Source organism: Lutra lutra, chromosome 7 (assembly GCF_902655055.1).
Source record: "Lutra lutra chromosome 7, mLutLut1.2, whole genome shotgun sequence".
Lineage (NCBI taxonomy): Eukaryota > Metazoa > Chordata > Mammalia > Carnivora > Mustelidae > Lutra > Lutra lutra.
The window spans coordinates 95,650,374-95,662,749 of NC_062284.1; the positions used below are offsets into that span (position 1 = coordinate 95,650,374).

The 12,376-nt window shown below is 33.5% G+C and overlaps 1 protein-coding gene across 1 annotated transcript in view; it reads right to left on the reverse strand.

The window, feature by feature from the left end:
* The window catches only part of MDGA2 (MAM domain containing glycosylphosphatidylinositol anchor 2), an 888,742-nt gene that overhangs the window by 317,555 nt on the left and 558,811 nt on the right, over positions 1-12,376 (reverse strand). Inside the window, exon 5 of the mRNA XM_047738228.1 lies at positions 2,624-2,756. Within this exon, the coding sequence (XP_047594184.1) occupies positions 2,624-2,756 (133 nt within the window). The remainder of the gene's footprint in view (positions 1-2,623; positions 2,757-12,376) is intronic.

The window sequence follows — 12,376 nt, forward strand, 5'->3', positions numbered from 1 at the left end:
AGTTTATTTTCTTGGTTCAGTCTACGTACACAATACTTTAGCCTGAAAAATAAAGAATGGGACAGAAAGCTGAAAAGTTAAACAAAACATCTATATTACAGAGTTCCTGTGCTCTCTCCACAGGACAGGGAGTCAAGTCTTTGTTTTCTGAGCTGGCAATTGTTAAAAATCACCTCAGAAACAAAGTCACCCAGCTGTTTTATAAGACCTCAGGAATTGGAAACCCTATGACCTCTCATGGTAATCTCCTCCTTTCAGCTTTAGGTCAAGAAATGCTTATTTATTCCTAATAAAACTCTGGCCAAGATTTAGGTTCATTTTCTCTGGCTTCACAAAAATTTTGTGGATAGTAGCTAGTCAGTCTCCTATTTACAATAACTCTTCACACTTTGGGATAAATTTTGTCTCCACTCGTTAGTAGCTGTGGGACATTGTGAAATAATAAAATATAAAATATACATTCCTAGAGCAGAAAAAATGTTAAATATGATTTTATGGTACCTCTTAGCCTTTAAACAATTTTTGTTTTTATTGATTTAGTTCATTCTCAAAACAATCTAATGAGGATATTTTAATCACCAAGGGTTAGTGGGTTATGTGTCAAATGATACAGATATGATAAAACAAACAAACAAAACAAACAAACAAAAAAAAAAACAAAGAAAAATCCTCCTGTTTATAGCCCAGTAGTTATAAAGAAAAACTGAAATAATAAAAATAAATTTTTATTTATTTAAAAATTTATTTAAAAATAAATTTTAAAAGTAATAAAGTACTGCTCAAGGGCAAGGTCCATAACATATGTTGTAATATACCAACTCCTTTTTTCTGACTCTTACTGTAATATGTTTACCCAACTCATAGGACTTCCATTTTATTTCTAATTTTTCTCCCTGGATCATGTGTATTTTAAAAATATATTAAAGAAACTAAGAAAAACAAAGATAATTATAATAATTCACCAAGTATTTCATGCCAAGAGCACCATAATCACCCTCAGTTCTTACATGTTAATCTCTGATATTTATTTCTCAACAGCTTATTTCTTCTTTTTTTTAAATGAAATGAGATTATTAACTTTTATAAGTCTTAGGTTCACTAAGATTTTATTTTTCTGTTATGTCATTTCCCTCAAGTCTTTCTCATCCTTCTTGAAAAAATTTATTTTCATATCCCACATTCTTCTTTTACCTTCCACTAATGACTTTTACCTGGTGCTTAATAAAGCATTTCTCCAGTTTAAGGCAATTTACATCTTAGCCAATATTCCTAAGCCTATCAGTGCAGACCCATAGTAGGAACCCAGGAAGTCTCTGACGAATACATGAATGAATACATTTTAAAAATTATCTTTCAGAATTCTAACAACTCAATGGAACCTGGGATGGTGAATCAACAGTTGAGCACACGTTTTTTTCACCTTCCAATAAAGTCCTAGGTGTCATCTTTTCATCAAATGTGTTGTGTGCTGACTAGCTCTTTGTTGGAAAACTGACAAAGCATGTGCCATGTGCTTTACGTATGTTAACTCACTACTTCTTGCCTACAACGTTAGGAATTTGTGAGGAAATCGAGGCAGAGTGTGAAGCAATTTGTTCAACCAGATCCAAGAGCGAATAAGTGGCAGAATCAAAATGTACACCCAGGCACATCAAATCCACGCCTTGTAAGGTTTTTGTTAATGAGAAAATTACTTTTAAAAACTATTTTAGGGGCGCCTCGGTGGCTCAGTGGGTTAAGCCGCTGCCTTCGGCTCAGGTCATGATCCCAGGTCCTGGGTTCGAGCCCCGCGTCGGGCTTTCTGCTCAGCGGGGAGCCTGCTTCCTCCTCTCTCTCTGCCTGCCTCTCTGCCTACTTGTGATTTCTCTCTGTCAAATAAATAAATAAAAAATTCTTAAAAAAAATTAAAAAAAAACTATTTTAATAGCATTATTTGAAAGTAAAAATTTACATTAATTGCCACTGAAAGTTTCTCAAAACCAGTTCCAATTCTATTTTATGAGAGTGATTATTTCCACACAATCATGCAAAAGACAGTCCATTCCCACGCTCGCTCTGTGCTCTTTCATTTCGCAATCCTTCTTTAATATGCTTGCACTTATTCTGAGGTCTCTATTACTAAACACAGGCTAACTTAAGTCACGAGCCTACTAATGTTTTGACATTTACTGCAAAAATACTTTCCTAAGAACACCTACCTGAAATTACCAATTAATGTTCTTTACTTGAAACAGAGCAAGAGAGAGATTCTTTTTCTTGGCTTTGGAATCACAAAACACTTTTAGCAATTTAGACCATAAATTTTTATGTGAAGAATCTAATATTTCTCAGAATTTCTTTGAACACGTTATGGGTATGATTGTGATATTTATGAATGCGCTATTTTAAGGAACTATAATTTTGTATGATATATAAACAAACATGACATGCGAACATATAGCAATTAAACTTTACAGCGTGCATTTACCAGTAACTTTTCAGATCATAGACTTCTCTGGGGGAAAAAGAAAAGGTGTCTTGTTCCTACATATACTACAGGAATCATTTGGGGTATAAGAAACTTAACCTTTTTAAACATTAGCTATGGATAACAGACATAAAACATTGAGAGAAAGCTCCATACCTGTTTTATTGGAAAGTCTAAATGACACCATCTTATCAGGAATATTACATACATTCCTCACTGAAGCAATGCAGCTATAATTAGCATAGTCTTGAGGTCGAAGATTCTTTAGTTTTAAGATCTTGGTTTCACCCTGAAAATGTAGAAAAGGTCATTAGAAAAAGTCAATGATAACCAAAATGAATGAATAAATGAATGAATGAATGAATTATGGTATTATGTTGTATTAGATCATATTATCATCAAAATGTGGCAGGTTGTCTTATTTTTTAAGAAAAAATGCCCTAAGAAACCCAAAAATCAAAACAAAAAAACCACGCATTTAAAAATAATACTGTGATGTGCCTGGAGATAAAAGCTAACAGACTACAATGAAAATTCAGAACATTTTCTTAGCAAACTAGCTTCCTAGGGGGAGAAGTCTATTTCTGGTGGTAGTTATGCAAATTATTGTGCAAGGATCAGAATAGTGTACTTAATAATGGAGTTTATTCAACAAATACTGCAATCTATGGAGACTTCAACATGAAATGTTTCAAAAGGAATGGATTCTTAAGAAGAGCCGATAAATGAAACATTGCTGGTAGGACAAAGTTATTGAAGTCAAACTAATGACAGGCAATTAAATTTATATACATAAATATTTTGTGTATACATATCAATGACAGATGTAAAATGCCTTAAAGAAGCACTCATGAAAAAAATGAAAAAAAAAGGGAAAAAATCATTATTGTTTTTGCAATTTTATTTTTCAGGAGTTCAAGGTCTAGATCTTCCAGGTAAATCTGCAAAACTGTAGATAGACTCAAATCAGGCAAGTAGCCAGGAATATCTTACAAATTCTTGATGAGCCAGGAAAGGCCATGTAAAACATTGAAATTGTTCAAAGGGTAAAAGAAGAAACAAACAACAATAAAAATTAAAGAAAAAAACTGCCCAATTCAAAATAGGTTTTTAAAGATTTCCTTACTTTCTAAGGTGATTAATGTACTTTCTCAAAATAGTTCCTCTCATAAGTAACTTAATTATGGAAATGGTAAACAGTATCCCAATGAAATCATATTTGGTGTAGCAATTTTCAAAATGTTAATTTTTTTCCAAATAACATCTATATGCAACCATGTATAATATCACTCAAATCCTAAAAAATGCAATACTTTCATACATTCTTCAGAAGGATTGGAATACTTAGTAACAACACAAAGGCATTGCCTGCTCATTTGCAAAAAAGCTTGCTCAAACACAGGTGTGGATACCTAGTTTTTCAAATGCATCAAATGAATCTCTCCTTCAGGTTGCAAGGGCACTGTGGCCATAATTCTATTCATGCACTGTCAAAATTTGGTCTTAAATCAGTTACTTTCCCCAGTGGACTAAGAAGGAACAATCTTCTATCTTCCAATTTTTCTTTAGGAAAAACACTGTATTTTTTCTATACAAACAAAAGCAAATGCATCCCACATGAATATACATAAGTCAATGTGCGCATTTCTAGAACTTATATTTAAAACATGCTCTCAGTGCATTACAGAGTTCCCATTTATATTAACTAAATACAATGGCTAGAAAAGTGTGTGCTTAGAAAGCATGGTTGAAAGAATTAGAAAGCATGGTTGAAAGAAAATGTTATACTAGAAACAGATGACTCAGACAATTTTTGAATGAGATGATATATCTTACTCCTTCTACCTCTGTGACTACCACTGGTTAGATTTCTTCACTCTCCTTTCTCCTCTCAACACTTAACTGTTGGTATTCCTGGGGCTGCCTGTCCCACAATTAATTGTGAGTTATAGAATTCCCCTAGGTGATCTTATTCATACTATTACAAGCCCTACCTTCCTGCCCTCCTCCTCAAGTCTACATCTCTATTCCAGAATTTTCCCTTAAGTTTCAGATACATAGACCAAATTTTTACCTCAATATGTCCATTTTAATGCCTCACAGACACCCAAAACTTAACTAACATATCCTATGCTGAACTTCAGATCCAGTCCTCTAAATTTCCTCTTCCTTCTTTAGTAACAAGAATCTTGAACTTTCGATTACTTCTTGTTGAAATATTCAGTATCTCCCTCCCGGATCCTTTCATTGACTTTGAAACATGCTCATTCTTGACCACTCTTTTTACTTATTTTTTAAATGTAATGCTCTACATCCTACATTCTGCTAAGAAATTCCTGATTACAGTTAGTATAGTTTAAAAAAAACAAGCAAGCGGGGCATCTGGGTGGCTTAGTTGGTTAAGTGTCTGCCTCTTGGTTTCCGCTCAGGTCATGATTTCAGGGTCATGATCTCAGGGTCTTGAGATCAAGCCCTGCAATGGAGCTCCACTGGGCATGGAGCCTACTTAAGATTCTCTCTCTTCGCCTCCCTCTGTCCATTCTCCCCCCGCCCCCAACAAATAAAATCTTGAAAAAAACACAGGCAAGCATAACGATCTGCAACCAGAATTTCTTTTTAATATGAAAATCTGATCATGACATTTCTCTGCTTAAATCACATCGATGACTTAACTATTGTTCTTAAAGTGAACACAATTGCTGTTAACATGATGGTCAACCCTATATGGTCTATTCTCCTTTCCTCCCTAGTCTCAGCTCATTCTCTTAGTTCCTTATCCAGCTTCCTTCTACCATAAAACCTTTGCAAGTGCTTGGCTTATCATCTCTCTATGCCTTATCAAATTCATCTCATTCTTAGATACTAATACTCCCTACTTCCACAGGTAAACCTTGCCTCACCTTCCGGAAGAGAAGAAATCGCTTTTGGTGAAGTATGATTTTTATTTCTTCGTAATACAGTCTCATTTTTCCATTTATTTCAGGAATGGATTAATTTTCTGCCAGACTCATCCATCCCCTTGCCAGTCAGTATCTAGAGGGCACTAACTTTGTCTGTCCTGCTCTCAGTGTTATGTTCCAAGCACCTAGCACAGGACTTAGCATAGGAGAGATACTTTGTAAATGAATTGAAAGTGCTATAACTACCTATATTTCACCATTCAAGGATTTGCACATATTTATTTCTCCAGGATTATTATCTGCTTGGTACCTGATATGAATTCAAAAGATGTTAATGTACATATAAATTAATATTCTAAAAGCAATCATACAGTAATAATGATTCTCAAATACATACAAAGGAGAAACAGTGTCATTTAGATGTATATTTAGTGATAAATTCTCTTTACTCACAGAGTTAATTATATTCTGCCAGCACTTGTTTCTGTTTCTACTGAAAAATTATTTTTAATCCATATTTTTAAAATAATATTTCAACACTCCACTGAAACTGTACCTACTAATGTCATTAATGATGCTCTTTTGTTACAATTCAGTAAATCTTTCTTTTTATGCTTCTATACTTTTCTATTTATTTCTAACACTGTAGATTGCCTTTGCTACTTTAACAACCCCTATGTGTAGGTAATTATTGTATCATAACTTAGTCACTTCTTGGTTGCTTTCCATTTCATTTTCTATCTATTGTACAAATTTTAGTCTGTAATCTTCTACTAATATAACTCCAGTGGAATATGATCCATTATCATAGTTTTTATTAGCATCAATGTATAGGTTCCTGACAAATCTCTAAGCAAAATAACAACAACAACAACAACAAAAATGCTTTAAAAAATCACCAATAGTATTTTAATTAATAAAATCGAACTTCTCCAATTTTTTTCCTATCCTTTTAACTGCAATTGTTAGCAATAATGATCTTGCACTTGTATTTTCCCCCCAGTCTGGACCTCTTAAGATAATCTGTTTTGGTTTTCTAATTCTTTTTGATCATTCTTATTTTATGTATTTATTTATATCATTTATTGACTTCTATTTTTCCTGTATTACCTGCCTCCCTTATAAGAAACCACCTTATACTTTGCCAATGAACAAGTTAGGCTTGCCTCTTCTATCTCTAATTTTTTTTTTTTAAGATTTTATTTATTTATTTGACAGCAAGAGGGAAAGAAAGAGCACCAGTAGGGGGCGGGGGCAGCAGGCAGAGGGAAAGGGAGAAACCCACTCTCTGCCTAACCAAGAGCCCAACCAAGAAGAGCTGGATCCCAGGGCTCTGGGACCATGACCTGAGCAGAAGGCAAATGCTTAACTGACTGAGCCACCCAGGTGCCCCAACCTCTTCTATTTCTAGATTGTATTTCTTTTCCTGTTGGATGCCCCTGGCCTCTCTGTACATGTCCTCTCCTCTCCCTACCATACCTCTGACTTCCTGCCTCATGTCATGTTCTTTGATAACTGTTTGATGGAGATTTTCATCAGTAGGGCATATGAGGTCATATTAAACTCAGTGAGTTCACTATTACACTCCATTAGAATGGCTGCATTACCTGTTTTCTCTTCTGATGTTCTTTTTAATGCAAGCCACCATCACTCTCCCATAATCCAGACTCAGAAGACATGGCATCATTCATTTTTTACTGTTTCTCATTACCCCACATTCAAGGACATTAAGCTTTAGATTATTCTTTAATTTTCTTTTCACGAAATGACCTTTCCTTTCCAATCATATAGACACAATATTTGCTTTAGACCCTTATCATTGATTTAACCAACATTGCTTGAGTGCTCATTCTGGCTAAGGTAATATATGGTCTACTATGAAGAACCATAGCTCTCTTTTATTATAATCATTCTGATGCTGCCACCAGACATGGCTTCCTCGTGCCATGTCCATGATAGAAAACTCTACCCAGCTTTCTTCTAAAACACCATTTCAAAAACTTTAGTTTGTCATTTGAGATCCTATGCAGTCTAAGCAAAATTACTTTTTCCTTATTCCTCAAACTCCCCATTCCCATCAACTAAGTTTCATCACTATTTTGAACTGTCTCTTTATAATATTCAATTCTGTCATCTTTAAAGAAAACACTCCCAGGTGCCTGGATGGTGCAGTCGGTAAGCATCTGACTCTTGATTTCGGTTCAGGTCATACATCTCAGGATCTTGAGATGGAGCCCTGCATTGGGCTCTCTGCTCAGTAGGGAGTCTGCTTGTAAGTCTCTCTCTCTCTCTCTCTCCTCCCCCTCGGCTCCTCCCCGTCCAAAATAAATAAATAATTCTTTAGGTAAAAGAAGAAAAAAAACACTCCCTACCCCCTGATATGCATCTTTTTCTGTTCCCAGCTTAACCGAGGTGCAGTTCAAAAAGATTTGTACATATTCTCCACTCTTTTCTGACCTTCTCAATTAGAAGTAAATTTTTACTTTCTTTGGAACTTTCATTGCATTTTTATACTAAGACATCTATTAATTAATTAATTAATTAATTTTTAATTTTAATTTTATTAGCCAACATACAGTACATCATTAGTTTCAGAGGTAGTGTTCAATAATTCATCAGTTGCATATAACACTCAGTGCTCATCACATCACATCCCCTCTGTTTATAAACCACTATTTAGTGCTTACTTGTGAGTTACCATTCAGTGGTTGCCTTAAGTTCTTTAAATGAATCGTAAGGCCCCTGGGATAGAGATATCCTGTTTCTCTCACAATACATAGTAAGAAATTTTCCTATCCATTGCTTAATAAATTATTTGTTGATTGAGAATGCACTTAAAATTTGGTCTTTTCCACCCATCATATCCTTCAAGAAGAAATGTAGTCATAATATATAATCATAATGATTTTTTAAATAAAAAGCAAAAACATAAAATCTATAAAAATTAGACTTCATTCTTCTTCACTAAGCACTTGGTCCTTTGCTTATGCTGCTATATTTCTTGTATTATCCTTATTACTTTCTCATTTCTCTACCCTTTCTATAAAACTTGTCACATTAATAATCAGTTACTGATTTTTTCTCTGTAATTTTTCTATATTTGAATATTTTCAAATGGATTATTAGAATGAACACATGGCCAACTCTCCTGCTCTTCCCTGTTCTTGGTAAAAAATAAAAATTGTATGAGAAACAGCCAAATCCTTTAAATGTTAGGTTAGTCACACATTTCCAGTCTGTTATATATTAAGAAATAGCCAGTTTCTTGACTTAAAATTAACTACAACCATAGAGGGAATGATGTGCTTGGAAATTCTGTTCCTTGACCTTATGCTGCTAAGAGAGAATGATCTTTGATAAACTCATCCTAAGTTGAAAATACTGTAAGTTGAAAATCCATTTAATATAACTAATATTCCAAATGTCATAGATTAGCCTAATCTACCTTAAACATGCCCGGAACCCTTATATTACCCTACAGGTGGGCAAAATCACCTGGCATAAAGCCCATTTATAATAAAGTGTTGAATATCTCAGATAATTAATTGAATATGCTACTGTAAGTAAAAACAGAATGGCTATACGGGTATTGGTTGTGATCAGTTGGTTATCACTCTTGTTGTGACCACATGGCTGACTGGGCACTCTGGCTCACTGATACTGCCCAGCATCACAACGACAGTATCTAACTGTATATCACTAGCCCTGAAAAGACCAAAATTCAAAATCTGCAGTATGGTTTCTCTTGAATGTGTATCACTTTCACACTGTTGTAAAGTCAAAAAAGCATAAATTGAACCATCATAAACTGGGAACTGTCTGTATATGTTTTCTGTCATTTGCTTTGTATATTTTTTCACTTTTATTTTGCTTTTTTTTGAATTAGGTATTTGTATCGATCTGGCTTTTCCATTATATGAGATAACTTCACTTGACGTTCCACCCCTATCATTTGTGGAGTGCATGCTGTCAATTCAGTCAAGATTGCTGACTAGAAAAAAATAGAGCCCAATCATTGCCTTGCACATAAGCTTTCAGTCAACATTGCTTAACCATATTGACTCAAGTAGTAATAGGAATAAAAAATTCTTAACATTAGGTGAGGCTGAAAGGTAGATTTATAAAGCTGAGTTAGGGGTCATCCACAGAATTCTAGTCAGTTATGAATTAGAAAATGTAAATGGGAAATAAGTCACAAGGGAAGGAAATATACAAATCAGATACATCTGAACCAACAGCAATGATGCTCTGGCCACTAAAATACAGAGGTCACTACTGTAGTAGATGTATTCCTGAAATGTTTTGTGTACCTATGTTTTTGTGATCGGGAATGTGCCTGGTGTTTATATTACTCAAAAGTAAGAATACATATTGTTAAGCCTTAAAAAGAGGATTCATGTCACCCTTCTAGATAATTCCCACAAGAAGTATGGCCCAATAAATATAATGGTTTGCACATGGCATATTCTAGTTAATTCTTATGCAGAATGGAGCAGGAAAACAGGCACATGAGAAGAAAAGACAAAAAAAAAAGAATAACTTTTACTGTGAACTCTGGATCCATGATAGCTGAGCTACTCAGCTATTCAGCTATCATGGGATTAGAGAATTATTCTGGGTGAACTAAGAAATTTATATCTAGTATTCAGAAAACAAGATACCAAGATATGTGAACCTACTGGATAGCCATCTAAGTGAATATGCAAGATTAGGCAGCATGCCAAAGAGTGAGAGGGGCTAATACAGACAAAGCCTATTGAAGGAATACAGAAAATAACATGGAAAGTTATGGGAAAATTTGAACCTTACCTACTTAATTAATTTACTACATTCTGGAAGTGATGAAGGCATTCAGGATTACCTTGTTCTCCTCAATAAACAGTTCCCAAAGTCCATTATATTAAAAAAATATATATAGCATAATGCATAATAAAACAGAAGATATCAATATATGTGTGCATACATACATATGCTATCAAATGGCATGTATGTATACACTTGAATATATATTTATAATGATTAGACTTTACTACTTATAACTGGTTTTATCCCATAAAATTGATTTTATTCTTTTGCTCATATACATTTAATATTCTGTGATGATAGAAGGCTTTTTCCATGTGAATTTCCATGATTTGTAAAAAGGAATTTTCAGTTGATTATTGTCTAATCGTATAATTAGTCTAATTAGCCTAATTATAACTAATTATGTAATTGATGTAAATATGTTCGGTCTTGTAATTAGATGATATAATTATAATACACAAGATGATGTCATGAACATCTTTATGAAAGTTCTAGAAAAATAGCAAAAATGTGTGCAGTTTGTAAAATTCAAGTACATTTTCTTTAATATTGACCAAATTATTTGCAACACCTATAGTTTTAAGCTTTTAAAACTACTTTTTGTAAATAAAATTTAAAAAGGAAGACATTAGTCAGTGGGCCTTACCACTGTTGACATTGTGTAGTAAAATACTCCTATAGCACTATTTCTAAAATTCTCATAAAACAAATTAGAACTTTTTTTTTTTTAAGATTTTATTTATTTATTTGACAGACAGAGATCACAAGTAGGCAGAGAGGCAGGCAGAGAGCCGGATGCAGGACTCGATCCCTGACCCTGGGATCATGACCTGAGCCGAAGGCAGAGGCTTTAACCCACTGAGCCACCCAGGCGCCCACAAATTAGAACTTTTATAAGTATTTATTTTCCAATATCAGTAAAAAAATTAAAACCTTTTAATTCACAATCATTTTTGTATTTCTAATGACTAATTTATTATTAATTTATAAATTGACATTATATATCAGTTTACATCTTCAGTATGAAGTAGAAGTACAAATGCATAATTATTCCTTTTAAATTTATTACATTATGTTCTTATAAATTCTATCAGAGTTAGGAACTCAGGCCAATTTTACCTCAGAAACATGAGTTATATAAAAAAAGTATAAATAAGATTTTCTCACTCAACAGGATGATGAAATAAATATTTGATTCAAATTGATATAATTAATATGAATGGGGAAATTATCCTTAATATAAAACAAGACATCAGTATTGAAGAACAAAACATAACATCCTTAAGAATTTATTTTCTAATGTTAAAAAATAAGCACACTATGATCTGTAATGTGGATTATTCTACAATATAGTCCCAGTATACTGTCCCAGCTTATAGTCTATCCTTCCCCGCCTACATCCATTATTGTTCCAGCCAACCAGACAAACACCAGCCAATCCTAGAAGTATTGTCTTCCTTCTGTATTATTACAGATACTATTATTTTCTACCTTGAATGCTCTCTCTGTGGCATTACTGTGTGCCTCTATTTTTGACAGTGACTTCTACTTTGTATCATAATCATTATTTACCTTAAGTTCTCCCCATACATATCAACAAAGTTAGCAGAGGAGGAGCTGTACCTAGTAACTTCTATATCTCTGGCAGAGAGTTCCCATATCTTACACATAGTAGATCTCAGTTATTTTAACTGGATCTTATTTACATTAGGAAGCCACAAGGTCATAGGATCTGTTGGAAATAATTTAAAATATTACTAAAGTGCTCCAAAACAAATGATTTTAATATGGAAAGTTTTTTAATCATGAAGTTTACACAGTAGTTGATAGGAAAGAACTATCCAAGAAATCAATAACACCTAAGAATTTTATATATTCATAAATACACACATAAAAACACTAGCACAACAAGCAGTAAATACCATTCCTATCTCATTATAAATGCCGAAGCCATTATAGGGAGGCAAATATATCTTAGGAAATATTTCAAGGATACAACACAGAATTAATTTCAAATCTAGAGCAAATTTGATATGTAGACTAAATGAATAATGCCTTTAATTGAATAACACAATTCTGGATAGTTACTTAGAAATGTGTGGGTTTGTATTCCAATGTAGAGAAAAAGAAAAGATATGATAACATTTTAAATTAAAACTACATAAAAATTACATTTTATCACTGTAAAAATAAAGACCAAAAT